The 15413-nt window shown below is 47.3% G+C and overlaps 4 protein-coding genes across 7 annotated transcripts in view; 2 read left to right on the top strand and 2 right to left on the bottom strand.

The window, feature by feature from the left end:
- The window catches only part of rk (G-protein coupled receptor rickets), a 51352-nt gene extending 45106 nt beyond the window's left edge, over positions 1 to 6246 (top strand). For both annotated transcript variants that reach the window (XM_076126316.1, XM_076126317.1), the window contains 4 exons: positions 2136 to 2207; positions 2554 to 2852; positions 3298 to 3645; positions 3735 to 6246. In XM_076126316.1, the coding sequence (XP_075982431.1) occupies positions 2136 to 2207; positions 2554 to 2852; positions 3298 to 3645; positions 3735 to 5137 (2122 nt within the window). In that variant the 3' untranslated portion in view covers positions 5138 to 6246. The remainder of the gene's footprint in view (positions 1 to 2135; positions 2208 to 2553; positions 2853 to 3297; positions 3646 to 3734) is intronic.
- Positions 5298 to 9637, bottom strand: LOC142980745 (uncharacterized). Of its 3 annotated transcripts, XM_076126320.1 has the most exons (4): positions 9360 to 9637; positions 7752 to 7999; positions 7021 to 7140; positions 5298 to 6710 (listed from the first exon to the last, which is right to left on the bottom strand). In XM_076126320.1, exons 3-4 carry the CDS (start codon positions 7132 to 7134, stop codon positions 6423 to 6425), a joined length of 402 nt encoding a protein of 133 aa, XP_075982435.1. In that variant the 5' UTR covers positions 7135 to 7140; positions 7752 to 7999; positions 9360 to 9637; the 3' UTR covers positions 5298 to 6422. The 3 variants fall into 3 exon arrangements, with proteins under 3 accessions (XP_075982435.1, XP_075982437.1, XP_075982434.1); XM_076126322.1 differs by lacking the exon at positions 7752 to 7999 and having other exon boundaries at positions 7021 to 7144; positions 9360 to 9462; XM_076126319.1 differs by lacking the exon at positions 9360 to 9637 and having other exon boundaries at positions 7752 to 8420.
- Positions 9638 to 10767: 1130 nt separating this feature from the next.
- Positions 10768 to 12433, top strand: Dim1 (thioredoxin-like protein Dim1). The gene is made up of 3 exons (XM_076126318.1): positions 10768 to 10975; positions 11268 to 11404; positions 11786 to 12433. Exons 1-3 carry the CDS (start codon positions 10898 to 10900, stop codon positions 11997 to 11999), a joined length of 429 nt encoding a protein of 142 aa, XP_075982433.1. The 5' UTR covers positions 10768 to 10897; the 3' UTR covers positions 12000 to 12433.
- A 2347-nt stretch (positions 12434 to 14780) lies between these two features.
- Positions 14781 to 15413, bottom strand: part of Tmem131 (Transmembrane protein 131) — a 30007-nt gene continuing 29374 nt past the window's right edge. Inside the window, exon 20 of the mRNA XM_076126222.1 lies at positions 14781 to 15238. Within this exon, the coding sequence (XP_075982337.1) occupies positions 14922 to 15238 (317 nt within the window). The 3' untranslated portion in view covers positions 14781 to 14921. The remainder of the gene's footprint in view (positions 15239 to 15413) is intronic.

Here is a 15413-nt window from a genome sequence, read left to right as displayed (position 1 = left end):
CGCGGATCGTTTTATAAAAGAGACTCGTTTTACTAATAATTCAACGCAGCTCAGTCTCAGGTGCGCACTGTTCGTAAACTACGGTCACCCTTATTGTTAGATATCCGAATTAAAGAAATTCTCTGCGAATAGCAAATAAGAATTTCAAGATTTGTGACGTGTGGGTGGTATAAGGTTCCATATCCTTGACACGACTTTGTTGGCAAAGTGAAAATATATAGAGCCGGTTACACTGTCTTCCTGTAGTTTCTACGTGACAAAGGAAGGAGATCCAAATGAAAAATACACACATAAGCTTTGAATGGTCGGTTCTGTATATAGTATTGATAGATACACAAATAGCGCGGCCTTTTCCCTTTTGTTATCACATTATGAGTGTCATAGTATCAGGTGGCGGCTGCGAACAGCTCCGCGTCGCTCCGTGAGCCGGCGTCGATATAGGCCATATAACCGGATTGCGAGGCTCCTCGCTAAGCCAATATCACAATATTCACAATACAGCCGACAGCTCGGCGCGCTCTGTGCTCGCTCGTATCATACGTGTATGTACATGTATGTGTGTGTGTATGTATGTATATAGCATGTAACGTGTGTTGTGTATGTGTCGGGGCCACACGTAGTGTCGCCGACATGTTTTACTGCCTCATATAAAGTAGCGCACCACCAGTTATCTACATATTACGATCAGGTGGTGGCTCTATCTACCTATGTACATATAGGATGCGGCCTTTTAATTTTTCTTGTGGGGATAAATACGAACGTACAACCAAAGGTACAAGGAATTTAGCTGGATAGAGTCTATAGCAGCCCACTAGTACATTTTCAAATAAGCTTATGTTTTTGTTGGCTTGATTGTAACATAAGAAAATAGTTCCTACAAACTCAAAAATAAATCCGCGTAACATTTGAGTGATGTTTCAATACAACGGACGAAAAAATACAAACCAGTAACAGTTGTTTCAAACAATCAAATTGCTATTCATTCAATACTTCGCACCCCCGGTGCAACACTGTCACTTTTGTTAAAAAAATCCAATCTATAGATATCTTATGAAGTAATTTTTGTGTGAGGTTTTAATGTTTTAAATGCTTCTCCTGAAAAACTAAATTTTTGCATAAGTGACAGTATTGCACCGGGGGTGCGACTTACGTATGATTGTTATGACAACTTTGTTCTGACCTTACTGACTACTTGTATTGTAAACATACATCTAGGGGCATTTCATTATACGGCCGTTTTTTATTTACTTAATATGAACGCATAAAAAGAGCTTTCTTCCTCTGCAGAGTTACTTTGTCATCAACAAGGTATTTTCTCGCACAAAAGCTTCCACCCTGTATAGTCGTGTAACGTATCATGGGTATCGTAAAAAGTGGTTCGATGTAGATTTAGTTCGGTAGTCCCCTGAGTCCCGTCGAGCCTCCGTGTACTGTGTACAGTACAGAGTCGTGCGGAGCGGCGTGCCCCGGGGCGGCGCCGGCGTGTCGCCCCACTCGCTCCACTCGCCCCACTCGGGCCGCTCGGGACCACGCGCCGCTAATTGTCGACGGATCACTGGGGAGCCCGCTATTTGCATAATAACGCCATAAACGCGTAAAGGTCGAAACTTTCATGTGATTATTTTCAGCGCAACTCCCGCGGGACACACTATATTTTTTCAGATTTTTTTGTAATTGCTTTTCTTTAACGTTATTACGTAAGTACAAATAGCAACCCGGCCTTACGATCATCTTATATCATTTAATATCACTTAACAAAGTGTATGTAGCGCAACGACCGCTCGTGTAATAGTGTAGTAGGTACCTACTGCCTACTGCCTACATAGTTCTAACAGTTCGTACATGTAGGTATGTGATCAAGAAGCACTTCGTTTTTGTAAGTAGGTTTTTGTTATTTTGTAACGGTAGGTGCGAGTACAGTTTAAAAACCATAAAAAATGTGCGCTAAATCTGTCTATCCTTATACGGAGAATATTCTCTGGGAACAAAGACAATAAAAGCATAAAAAGTCATGAAGTTGGTAGCATAATGAGTTTCTACTGGGAGCTACAGGGTGTGTCTTGTTCTCGTTGTGTATGAGTGACAAACATTAAGAACCGATATTAACATACTATTGTTTGTGTCGTGTGTCGCAGGAACCTCGAGGACAACATGATCGAGCACATCGACGCCGAGGCGTTCGTGCCTGTCTCCAAGCTTGAAGACCTGTGAGTCTACTGATATATCATTAATTCTTAGCGTACCTATACTAGCTAATGGTTTGCTTGTTATTGTACAACTCGCAAATGTCCCCTAGCACGCCCGACTGCCAAGAAACTTTTTGTTATTGCCGAAAACGCTATTATTTCAATTCCATTCATTTACTTTATTTTATTTGTATGAATAAGCGCTATCGTGAATCAGCCAGTGTTGTAATTTGACAGTTCAGAATTAAGTACAACAAAGTTATTAACATAGAAAGCGTTTTGGCAATCGACTGTACACGACACAAACGTTGTGTAATGGTTGTCACGTGACGTGTGTGTGTATGTGTGTGTGTGTGCGTGCTCGCAGGAACGTGGGCAACAACGTGTTCGCGTGGCTGCCGGCGGCGGGGCTGCAGCGGCTGCTGCACCTGAAGGCGCACAACAACCCGCACCTGCGCCACTTCCACCCGCCCGACGCGTTCCCGCGCGTGCAGACGCTCGTGCTGTCGTACGCCTACCACTGCTGCGAGTTCATGCCGCTCATGGAGGGCGGCGCCGAGCCCGACGCGCCCGGCCAGGACGCCTCCTCCGACGTGGTCATCCTGCCGCCGCTGCACGTCGACCCCGCCGCCTGGGCCAACACCACCGACATCTGGTCGCACTACTGTACGTACTCCCTCCGCCCTCCACCCTCCACCCTCCACCGTGCCACACGATACCTAACTATTGTTCTATCCGGCCCTTACGTGATAATTGGGTAGTTGCCTGGGTTAACGAAAAATTATTCAACTCGCACTCGTAAAAGGTTCATCTAAAATGCTCTGGCTATGTAGCGTTTTTCGTAAATAATGCTGAAATTGTAATTAGTACAAACTGAAACATTTTATTAGACACTCATTTGATATCAACGAAAATCTGCAAAAGTGGCGTCACTACGTCGAAATGTGTTTTTGACATTTCATAAAGAGTAGCTTACTTATTTGACTGGTAGGCAACTATCATATTCCAATCAAGGATATGTGTCGCAGTTACACGACTTACAATATTATAAGATGATTATAATCCATGCGTTTCAAAGATGACCGTCGCTGACATTTTGCGTGTGTTACAGTTAACGTGTCGGAGCTGAGCGGCGCGGGCGGCGGTGGGCTGCAGGCGATGCTGGAGGGCTGGGCGGGCGCCGGCGCCGTGGAGCTGAGCGAGGAGGGCGGCGCGGCGGGGGCGGGCGGCGAGGCGCGGCGCGTGCACTGCCTGCCGCTGCCGGGGCCCTTCCTGCCCTGCGTGGACCTGTTCGACTGGTGGACGCTGCGCTGCGGCGTGTGGGCCGTGTTCCTGCTGGCGCTGCTCGGCAACGGCACCGTCGTGTTCGTGCTCGTGTGCAGCCGCAGCCGCATCGACGTGCCGCGCTTCCTCGTCACCAACCTCGCCGCCGCTGACTTCTTCATGGGCATATATCTAGGTGCCGATCTAATATCTAGTTTCTGATGTGTACGCATAAGTGCGTCGTGTCCACGGTACTCACAGATTGCGCGTGTGTTCGGTGCGCAGGGTTCCTGGCGGTGGTGGACGCGGGCACGCTGGGCGAGTTCCGCGCGCACGCCATCGCGTGGCAGATGTCGGGCGGCTGCAAGCTGGCGGGCTTCCTGGGCGTGTTGTCGTCGGAGCTGTCGGTGTACACGCTGGCGGTCATCACGCTGGAGCGCAACTACGCCATCACGCACGCCATGCACCTCAACAAGCGGCTGTCGCTGCGGCACGCCGCCGTCGTCATGGCGGCCGGCTGGGCCTTCTCGCTGGTGGCGGCCGCGCTGCCACTGCTGGGCGTCTCCGACTACCGCAAGTTCGCCGTGTGCCTGCCCTTCGAGACGAGCACGCCCGTGGCGCTCGGCTACGTGGTCACGCTGCTGGCGATCAACGGCGTGGCGTTCCTCGTGCTGCTCGGCTGTTACCTCAAGATGTACTGCGCCATCCGCGGCTCGCAGGCCTGGAACTCTAACGACTCGCGTATAGCCAAGCGCATGGCGCTGCTCGTCTTCACCGACTTCCTGTGCTGGTCGCCCATCGCGTTCTTCGCGCTCACGGCGGCGTTCGGCGCGCAGCTCGTGTCCCTGGAGGAGGCCAAGGTGTTCACGGTGTTCGTGCTGCCGCTCAACTCGTGCTGCAATCCCTTCCTCTACGCCATCCTCACCAAGCAGTTCAAGAAGGACTGCGCGCTCGTGTGTAAGGCCATCGAGGAGTCGCGGGTCACGCGCGGCATCGGCCGCTGCCGCCACTCGTCCAACTTCAGCAACCGCCAGACGCCCGCCAACACCAACAGCCTCGCCGAGCGCTCCTCGCGCGGCCAGCACGGCGCCGCCTGCGCCTGCCGCCGCCTGCTGCCCAGCGGCAGCGGCGCCGGCGCGGCGGAGCGCGGCGAGCCCGAGCGCGAGCCCGCCGCCCGCCAGCGCCTCCTGCGCTGGCTGCGAGCCTGCGGGCGACGCTCGGACCCCGCGCCGGCGCCCGCCCCGCGCACGCCCGCCGCGGCGCCCGCCCGCGCCGGCTCCGTGTCGTCGTCGGTGGAGTTCTCGTCGTCGCGCTCGGACTCGTGGCGCGCGTACGGTCGGCCGCCGCCGCCGCCGCGCCGCGCCGCCTCGTGGCTGGTGGCGCGCAAGACCTCGCAGGACTCCAACCTGTCGTCTTCGCGCAACGACTCGTCCGGCTCCAACGCGACCGCCTCCACCGGCACCTGGCGCACCTCGCGCTCCGGCGGCAGCGCGGCGGGCGGCGCGGCGGCCGCGGGCGCGGCGGCGGGCGGCCCCGCGCGGCCTCGCCTGACGCGCCAGCCCGCCATCACCGCGGACGAGCCGCCGGGGTCGCCGGCGGGGCCGGGCGGCGCGCTGGCGGCGCGGCACCTGCACACGATCCCGTCGGCGGCAGAGGCGGAGCTGCAGCCCGACGACGAGCCGCGTTGAGCGCACGCGCACGAGCCGATGCCGGCGCACCGTCCATAGCTAACACACTCCAGACAAATAAATCGTTTACGACTTAGTGTATCGAATAATATTTTGTACAGTATTAGGGAGGTCGCGGCGCGAGACGCGTCCAGACACGAAATAAAGTATTGCGACAAAGTAATTAAATATATATTTATTTAGGAAAATTTTGGACATAAGTATTTATGAGTCGATTATATTTACATGTATGCAGAGTATACCGCGGTGTCGTTCACGCAGTATAGTTACCTAAGTAACATTATTCTTGTACAGTGGGCTCGCGACGGTGACGGTACATCGGTGACGTCACCGTCACGCCGCCTCGTAGCAAACTATGAATACGAGTATTATACAATATGACGCTACACTTAGCAACAAATTATGATTAAGTAAGAGTCGAACTACTAGGTTTTGTATGTTGTTACAAGTTACCATAGACTAGAGTAGCGAGAGGTGCGCGTGTGTCCGCCGCCGCCGCCCGCAGCGTGCGCGCCGTGACGCGGCGAACACACGCCGCTCAAACGAGTGCCAATTACATAATATACTTACGTGTTATATAAACACTAGTGCTGTTATATATTAATTACAATGTAAGTGCGCATTTGAAGTCCAAGACTCCTGCAAGTGTATTATACAATAAGTTAATCTGATCGCAGACAATGAGTATGAAGACTCACGCTCTGCTCCACACTGCCTCACTTTACACAAGTTTCTATCGTTTCATTTTTGTAAGACACTTCCAACATATTTGTATGAAAGGTAATTCGTAGTATATAATACATAATAATACAATATAACAATGAACACAATCAGTCGTTGTAACACAACACTTATTATCTACATAAATGCAGTGAGGAACTTGAGATAAGTCCGCACACTCGAAGCACTTGTTGACACTTTTATAATAATGTATTAAACTTAGTTAATTATATTTGTTACTGTAATATTTATACGAAGGTTAGCGGTTAGCACGTGTACATATACATATACATAGTTACATAGTCGTGTCTATTTATTGAAGTGTCCGAGTGACGCGTGGTTGAGAGTGCTATTTATTTTATTGTACAATAATTATATGAGACTTGTCACGCCCGTGTTTTATTACGATCCCGACGAATCCCGCGGTCCCGTCGCGCCGGGCGCCGCGGCAAGCGACGCCGTCCACGGCATGCAGCAGGTACACTGCAGTACACTCAGTGGCCGACAGTCGCGTGTGTGTTGTACACGTGTGGCACGTGTGTCGCGTGGCGTGTCGGCGGCGCGCTCAGGTGTCGGCGTGCTCGCGGTGCAGTGCGCTGGGCTCGCTGTCGGCGCGCGCCAGCTGCGCGGCGGGCGGCGCGGGGGTGGCGGGGGCGGCGCGCGCGGGGGGCGGGGACTCGTGCTCGCGCTCGCGCAGCACGTCGCGCTTGTTGGCGCGCCGCCGCCGGAACTCGGCGAACTGCGCGCCGAGCCGCTCCTCCAGCACGTCGGGGCGCCGCCGCGGCCCCGCAGCGCCGCCGCCCGCGCCGCGCTCCTCGCACGCCTCCGCCTCGCACGACTCCTCGTCCACCTCCTATAATCATAATAACCGCATCATTCAATTGTTATTTTTACGTCAACTAGTTATAATGAACTGTACCAGAACACCGTCAGATCTGAGACTGACTTTTTTTTATTTAATTTATTTAAACAACAGCACTTACAGCACCATGATGAGTGTGAACGGTGGCACAGTGTGTGTGTTTCTGTTAGAGTACGACTGCTACATAATGGTTCAACTCGTTTCACTTGGCGTGACCCTCAATCATAGGTAGTTTGGTAGATACTGAGCAACCAATATCTCTTGGTCCTGACCGGTTAGTCAGATCACAGGTGGTTCGTACCTTGATCTCGGCGAAGGTGACGGGCGTGGTGCGGTGTCGGTGGCGCGGCTCGGCGCGGCGCAGGCGGCGGCCGCGCGCCAACGCTGACGCCGTGGCGGGGTACACCGCGTCCATCACACACTCCCTGCAACACCAACAGTTAGGAAGCTTAGTGAAAGACAACGGGACGACGCTTATCTAATAATAATTCTTCCGTAAATTCTTCTTTTTGATTCTCCAGCGAACCACTATGCACATCCTGTAGCCTAATTTAACTGAAGTACCTAGGTACCTACATATGTTTTATTAATTTAATCAGAGACATCAAACTGCCGACCAAATCTAATGATCTGCTTTTCCGTCTTACTTTTATATTCCTAGACGGTGGCGGAAACGCTTAGTCATTGAGGGTACAGCCAGTGGAGCTATGTGTACAATGTTCGGTGCTCGGATGATACACAATTTTCATAGCATACCTTGACGACAGCGTAATGCGCGAGTGGGAAGCGCGCATTTGCATTTATGTGCAAGATTAACTATCTTGAAGAGCAAATTACATATTATGTGTCACGAGTGTGGCTAATTATCCGCTCGCTGCCTACACGATACATTACGCGGCGAGATCGAGACGTAGACACAGACACGTTATAAACAACGCGATGTAACGAACTAGTTCGCTTCACAGATGATATAAATAAAAAAGATTTTGGAAGGAAAGTGGAACATTGATGCAAAACAGATTTAAATGTTACTTGCCAATTAAGCGCCTGTTGTGTCTGATCAATTAGGTCATACGCTACATATAGTGTGGTCCTCGAGTGGCGCCGCGCGCTCCGGCGTGCTGTCTGTCTGGTGCATGTAGACCATGTAGAGTGTGAGCGTGAGGCCGCGGGGTGGCGCCAGTGGGAGCGACCAGCGTCGGCGACCACTTCACTGGACCTTCGACGCTTGCAAGAAGGTCGCGACACCGCGTGGTCGTGATCGGAGATCAATGCGGAAACTGTAGAGAAATCGTAGATATCGCACGGTTCCGCAGTTACGTGAACCGAGTGTGCGCTCCGCTCAGCGCACCGCTCAGTTCTGCGAGCATACTGTTATTTTTTCCCGAGAAATCTGTATGTTTTGGTGAGTGACCGCGTTCCGATGGCGGAGTGCCAGCGGCGCCCCCCGCCTGCCGCCGGCCCGCGCTCCGCCGCGCTCCAGTGAGCGACGCCGGCGCTGCACGCTAGTAAACAAACGGTGTGCACCTCGCGCTGTACGCAGGCGCCGATCATGTGCTCCCACTGCTCCCACTGCTCCCAGTCGCCGCCAGTAACGACCAGCCACGTTCTGTGCATCTCCAAAAGTGGCTCGACTCGATTATTATCAAGTACTTAGACATATTTCTCTTGTGAAGGCGGGTGGACAGTAAGTAGACAAAACTTTATCTACCATGTGCTGTATATTATAATAGATGTAGGTAACTGCGGCACAAGCTGAGTTACGTGTATGACGAGAACACTGGGTCTATATCCTCATCAGAACTGTTCGACGCCTTCTGAAACTTCCTATCCTGCCGTGGATATAAAACCGTGTCACTGACACGCGAGTATATATGTCATTTTGATCCACTTGTCACTATTTGTTCTGTAATCCTTTATTTAATCACGATATTTCCAAGCTTTCTAAAGAATGATACCACAATACGAATAGCTCGATGAGGACGGCGAGTATGTAGGAAGCTACCAGTATTTTTACAATGTTTCGTTTATTTATCCGTACACCGCGCATGTAACTGATGTAACACAAACATATCTAACTACACGGGGGCATCAATAAACAATTACAATACGAAGATATTTATGTTGTAATCCATGGTGCTCGAAATATCTGCCTACGCTCCTAGCTGGTTGGCAGTCTTATAAACAATGACTTTTTGAGAATTTAAAAGGAACACTGAATTTTACGAAACAATTAACAAAGACTCAAAAAATATTTTTTGATCCGACCCAGGTTTCGAATCCGGGACCTCTGGGCGGCAGTCGCTTATACTACCGAAACATTGGAATCAGAATAATGCCACCCGAAACTAAGGCTCTCAGTGCAAAGGCAATACTAATTATTCACTCATATAACAATAGGTACCTACTAATTTGTCAAAATATGCGATAAGTGCAGAGTGCTGCAATCGGGCTCCGAGTCAACAATATCTATCCGGTTTTCAAACATTGTCTCTTTGTCAAACATGAACAAAGTTGACTTTTGTAGAAACCTGTAAACTGCAGTGTAACCGTAGAGGTGTCGTACTGAGGGGGAATCACTCAGTAAAATGTTAAAAAAGTATAGTAAGAAATCGTATTATTACATATTTACGTGCTCACCTTGATTTCACCTACTTTATGCAAAACAGACGATTCCACTGTAGTGTCCACAGGCTGCAGTCACAGGTGTCAGAGTAGTCAGTGCCGGCGCAGTGAATCGAAATAATATAATTATCTGCCCTCAAGGTCCGGTGTATTCAAGCCCTCAGTTTGGATGCTGTTGGAACATTATCCTGTCTGTCCGATTGACATTGTTGGTATTGGCTTTATTCTTCTCATTCTTTTTCCAAGAAATGAAACCTTGTGTTCCTTGCAGAGCAACAATAAATATGACCAATTTTACAACTATTATTTTTGTCTAAATCTGTTTGATCTAGTAAAAAACATTTTCTGGAGAGCACATCAACCGGAATGCCTTTTATCTACAGAGCAATAGATTTACCGGTAAAAATAATACCAATACTGTCAATATTTTTTCAATACTGATGGAACGATTCCGCGACACGTTGTATGTAGGCCAAGAATGACGGCACTCTGCTGACCCCAGGTCGACGCTCCTACCTATTCGGACATCGCGGCGCCGCGTCGAAGGTACTGTCTGTACTGTAATTGCCATTAAATATTAAAGTGTCGCGGGTAGTTATAAATACATACATACCCTCGTTGCTATGTCGTATAGACTTAAGACATAAGAGCAGATTTATCCTGTCTCAATAACGAAACTATATCCTTGATTGTATTTTAACTAGTGAATGCAATCCCGATCTCGCGGGATCCCGATCTCGCGAGATCCCGTGTATTTTTTCGGGATCAATCCCGAAGCATAATATGACGAGATCCCGTTCGGGATTGTCGGGATTGTGGATTGTCATTTTCAGCAGTTGGCTACATTGCAATAGACTTAAGATGCCGATTAGAAGCTCGTACTATTGATACACTTTGTATTTTAAGAGGCTACTTTCAAAATGCCATGTGATTACTTTTTATTTTGATCTCCTGGAGCTACAACTACTTTTTTGATTATGTTCTTGTTATTACACCTGTTAATTATGTTACGTTGTTAGTAATATTGAAAAATAAAGGCTTTTATTTTCTTTCAAATAATAATTTATTGCATTCACCACACTATCACACACATATTACATTTAACAAGCCGTTCGAATTGTATTATTTTTACTAACTAGACGGGATCCCGAAAATCTCGGGATCCCGCGGGATTGATATTTCTGATCGTGAGGGATCTCGAGTTGACGATCTCGAGTCGGGATTGCATTCCCTAATTTTAACACACATATAAATGATTGACGCTGATTATGAAACGAAAACAAATAGTTTATAATATAATCAGATCAATAACTATCATTTAATCATTAATTTATCAATGTAATTTTTATTGTGATGTTGTATAGACCGCGACCATCCAACGATGTAAAATCTCATGGAATAACTAAACGTCTGACACGAAACGAAGTGAAGGGCCGTGACATGAATAATGACAGTAATGACATTTGTGAAAGTGTTTTGATGCTAAGAGATTTGTTGTGAAATAAAAATACGTGTGTTAATTTAATTAGGTAGTAAATAAATAATAGTTCAAGATGAGTTACATGCTGGGACATTTACACAACGGGTGGCAGGTGGATCAAGCCATTTTATCGGAGGAAGACCGTGTCGTTGTAAGTCGATCTGTATTGAGGTTAAGAAATTTCTGGATAAAGCATTAAAATTATGATTTAATTTGCAATCAACGAATTTCATCGTCGATTTCCAAGTTATCTTACCCACTTAACTCATTTACAGAGTTTTTAACATTCTCTTTGCTTGTTGTAATATGGGCAGTTTATGTATAAGGCTCAAGATTTATGTGCCCCAAAACAATACCTTCAACCTATTTATTGTTATCGTATTGTGGCTAATGCGGCTACATGAAGCCTTTCATCATGATCGACGTTTGTTTGTGATGTGCAGGTGATAAGATTCGGTCACGACTGGGACCCGACGTGCATGAAGATGGACGAGGTGTTGTACAGTATTGCAGAGAAGGTGAAGAACTTTGCAGTCATATACCTGGTGGATATCACTGAAGTACCAGACTTCAACAAAATGTAAGATATTCAGAATTAGTCCATAGCTACCTCTTAATCATAAAGAATGAAGCCTTAGTGTATTTTGGTGATAAAATTCAAACTTATTGCAATGCATACCTTTATAAGCTGTTGTAGAATAAAAGTTTACTATTAATTATATTAAACAAACTGGACATTATATTCAAGAAGTAAGCATTTCTTGCTTATGATGTACAAAGAGATTACATTATGTTACATACTTACTCACAATTTCACTCACATGTAGGTTTAACTTTCAAAACACCATTTCATACAAATTCTTTTTGACAGCTATACTTAGCATTTTCCCCTGAGGCATGTCAAAAGCATTTATATGAGAATCCTGTATATAATGCTAACTTAGAGCCATGCCTTTCGCAGGTACGAGTTGTATGACCCATGCACAGTGATGTTCTTCTTCCGCAACAAGCACATCATGATAGATCTGGGCACGGGCAACAACAACAAGATCAACTGGCCGCTGGAGGACAAGCAGGAGATGATTGACATCATTGAGACTGTGTACCGAGGTGCGAGGAAGGGCAGAGGTCTTGTCGTCTCACCTAAGGACTACTCCACTAAGTACCGATACTGAGCAAGACTGTTTAGTACAACCTTTAGGATCAATTTTACTTTCTTATTTCTACCTGTGGTAATGTATAGTGCCAAAAAGCCATTTAAGCCATCTAAAATAGACTTGAAAGTGATTTACATTTTGGCATGTTGCTTAGGACAAATACCACTATGTAGCCTGTGCAGGCCTCTACTGTACCTCATCATATGTCTTAGCTCATTAGTCACTAAGTTTTATGAACAAACTATGTATTGCTGTGATCCTTATGTTTTATTGACAATTGGTGCGTTTCATCATTACAACATGCACCTAAATAGAAACATGAAGGTAACTAGAAAATTCCTAAATGTATAATATTGTAAGGTTAATATAAAAAAAAACAAATGTGTGATAGAGCATTGTTTTAAATGTTCAGAAATATGAATGAGTCAAATAAATTAAATTAAGATCTTTAACTGTTGTTTATTTTTAACCCCCGACGCAAAAAGAGGGGAGTGTCTGTCTGTCTGTCTGTGGCATCATAACTCCCGAGCGGATGCAACAATTTCAATTTAGATTTTTTTTATTTTTTACTAGCTGACCCGCGCAACTTCGCTTGCGTCACATAAGAGAATTGGTCAAAATTTGCTTCGTATGATGAGAAAATTGGTGGTGGGACAATTTGAAAGGATTGACCTACCCAAACCTACCGATAAATAGTGTGAAATATTTTTGTTATTAAAAATTTTAAAACCCCCGGCACAAGAACTTAATTTCCCTTTCAAAAGTAGAAACTCAGCCTTTTAACATAACCTACCCATGCCGGTTTGCCCAAAACTCCTTCTTTATAACTATGTAAAGGTATATAATTATACCGTAACATAGTATTAAAGAAGGAGTTTTTTATATACTGTAACATAGTTTTTAAACTCCGGCGACATCTTCATACTCTCAATGTAACTATGTTACGGCATATAATTATATCTCTAGCAATATCATTATATTACGGCTCGAACACGTTATGATATGACTTTATCAACTTTTACCGTGTGATTATATTAATCCTAAGATTTATCAAGTGAATAAAGGTAAAAGTTCGAAATTAAAGAATTGTTCGGACTTTTACCATTGAGAGTTGGTAAATCTTAGGATTTGAAATTTGGCATGCAGGTAGATGTTATGACGTAGGCATCCGCTAAGAAAGGATTTTGATAAATTCTACCCCTAAAGGGGTAAAATAGGGGGTTATAGTTTTTATAAATCTTGTTAAATTTTCGACTGATTGAACTGAAATTAACCTAGATTCATACACACACATGGGATACTTTTTACTTCGGGAAACCTTTTCATGCGGACGAAGTTGCCGGCGGAAGCTAGTGAAGCCCTTCTCCCATTACGATACGCCCGCGCGACTCTAGTCTCGGAGACTAGTCGCCACGAAGTATCTCACATACATTTGTATGGAGACTAAAGCCCTTCTCCCATTACGATACGCCCGCGCGACTCTAGTCTCGGAGACTAGTCGCCACGAAGTATCTCACATACATTTGTATGGAGACTCTCACATTACGATACTGGTATTCTACGCGTTCGCGACTAGTCTCGCGATACCCGCCGTGTTGGTCGCTTGTGCGTCGCGTCTCGCGTAGACATGCGCTCATGTTCGGGAGCGGATTGAACATGGAATCATTCATTTCCTAATTGGAACTATGTTCAGGAAACATGTTCGCGGAACTATGTAGTTCCACCACGTTTCAAGTTTGACATAATCTAACATTTGATAATATAGGTAGTTCCTCAGTTCCTCACAGCTCCTAGGTGCTATAGAAACTGTGAGAAATTGAGAACAAAAAAACTGCAAGAGCTTCATCGTCACTGGAGTCGCTCGACATAACGTCAGTCTACAAAAAACGAGTTTGCACAAATGATGAATTTAGTAACTTTTAAGTTGCATAATATGCGAGCATCGGGTAGCGAACATGTATCCAACTAGTATTATACTCGAGTATCGTACCCTACAAGTATCGTAATGGGAGAAGGGCCTAAAGCCCTTCTCCCATTACGATACGCCCGCGCGACTCTAGTCTCGGAGACTAGTCGCCACGAAGTATCTCACATACATTTGTATGGAGACTCTCACATTACGATACTGGTATTCTACGCGTTCGCGACTAGTCTCGCGATACCCGCCGTGTTGGTCGCTTGTGCGTCGCGTCTCGCGTAGACATGCGCTCATGTTCGGGAGCGGATTGAACATGGAATCATTCATTTTCTAATTGGAACTATGTTCAGGAAACATGTTCGCGGAACTATGTAGTTCCACCACGTTTCAAGTTTGACATAATCTAACATTTGATAATATAGGTAGTTCCTCAGTTCCTCACAGCTCCTAGGTGCTATAGAAACTGTGAGAAATTGAGAACAAAAAAACTGCAAGAGCTTCATCGTCACTGGAGTCGCTCGACATAACGTCAGTCTACAAAAAACGAGTTTGCACAAATGATGAATTTAGTAACTTTTAAGTTGCATAATATGCGAGCATCGGGTAGCGAACATGTATCCAACTAGTATTATACTCGAGTATCGTACCCTACAAGTATACCATATAAGTACCAGTATCGTAATGTGAGAGTCTCCATACAAATGTATGTGAGATACTTCGTGGCGACTAGTCTCCGAGACTAGAGTCGCGCGGGCGTATCGTAATGGGAGAAGGGCTTTAAACATTTATTTCGAGAAACCTTTGTAAAAATTCTAATTCTTCTTGGTGAAGTGGAGTAGGTAATAAAATGTCATATTGTTTCATCATTGAGAAGTGTAAGTTTAATTCAGTCTTAAACAGACAATCGAGTAGGTCGAGCAGGGAACACTGTAACACGTTATCCGTAGAGCGGGCGGAGCGGGCAGCGGGGCGGGCGGCGCCGGCGCGGGGCGTGACTAGTGCGGCGGCGCGGGCCCGCGGGCCTACTGCGGCTTGTTGCCGGGGGAGCCGGGCCCGCCCGGGGCGCCGGGGCCCGGCTCGTCGGGCGCGGGCGCGGCGGGCGGCGTGTCGGCGCGCCAGTCCAGCGCGCCCGGCGCCCAGATGGACGCCAGCGAGTGGAAGGGGTCGTAGGGCCGCACGGGGCGGGCGGGCGCGCCGAACCCGGGCGGCGGCCGCACCGCGCTGTCCGCGCCGAACCCGCCCCACAGCCACGCGGCGGCGGCCGGCCGCGGCTCCAGCGTCGAGCCCCACACCGAGTTCATCGAGCGGAACGAGCCGTTGCCCACACCCGCAGGTTCGTCTGTAACGTAGCATAGGGTTCGTTAGCGTACAAGGGGCAAAATCTAATCATTAATTCATATAGGTCAAATGCTGACACTTATGATAGTCAATGATACAGAGAGTAAATTTACCGCCAGTTCCGAAGGTAGGGCCAATAAGAAGAGCTGGCAAGAAACTCCTGGCCACTCTTTTTA

The sequence above is a fragment of the Anticarsia gemmatalis genome, chromosome 18 (genome assembly GCF_050436995.1).
Source record: "Anticarsia gemmatalis isolate Benzon Research Colony breed Stoneville strain chromosome 18, ilAntGemm2 primary, whole genome shotgun sequence".
NCBI lineage: Eukaryota > Metazoa > Arthropoda > Insecta > Lepidoptera > Erebidae > Anticarsia > Anticarsia gemmatalis.
This window is presented reverse-complemented; position numbering and strand designations above follow the sequence as displayed.

Excerpts from the sequence above, each read along its gene's own strand:
- LOC142980745 (XM_076126320.1), bottom strand. The coding sequence starts at position 7,134 with ATGGACGCGGTGTACCCCGCCACGGCGTCAGCGTTGGCGCGCGGCCGC. Across the intron at positions 6,711-7,020 it reads TCACCTTCGCCGAGATCAAG|GAGGTGGACGAGGAGTCGTG; the intron begins GTACGAACCACC and ends TTATGATTATAG.
- Dim1 (XM_076126318.1), top strand. The coding sequence starts at position 10,898 with ATGAGTTACATGCTGGGACATTTACACAACGGGTGGCAGGTGGATCAA. Across the intron at positions 10,976-11,267 it reads CGGAGGAAGACCGTGTCGTT|GTGATAAGATTCGGTCACGA; the intron begins GTAAGTCGATCT and ends TGTGATGTGCAG. Across the intron at positions 11,405-11,785 it reads GTACCAGACTTCAACAAAAT|GTACGAGTTGTATGACCCAT; the intron begins GTAAGATATTCA and ends TGCCTTTCGCAG.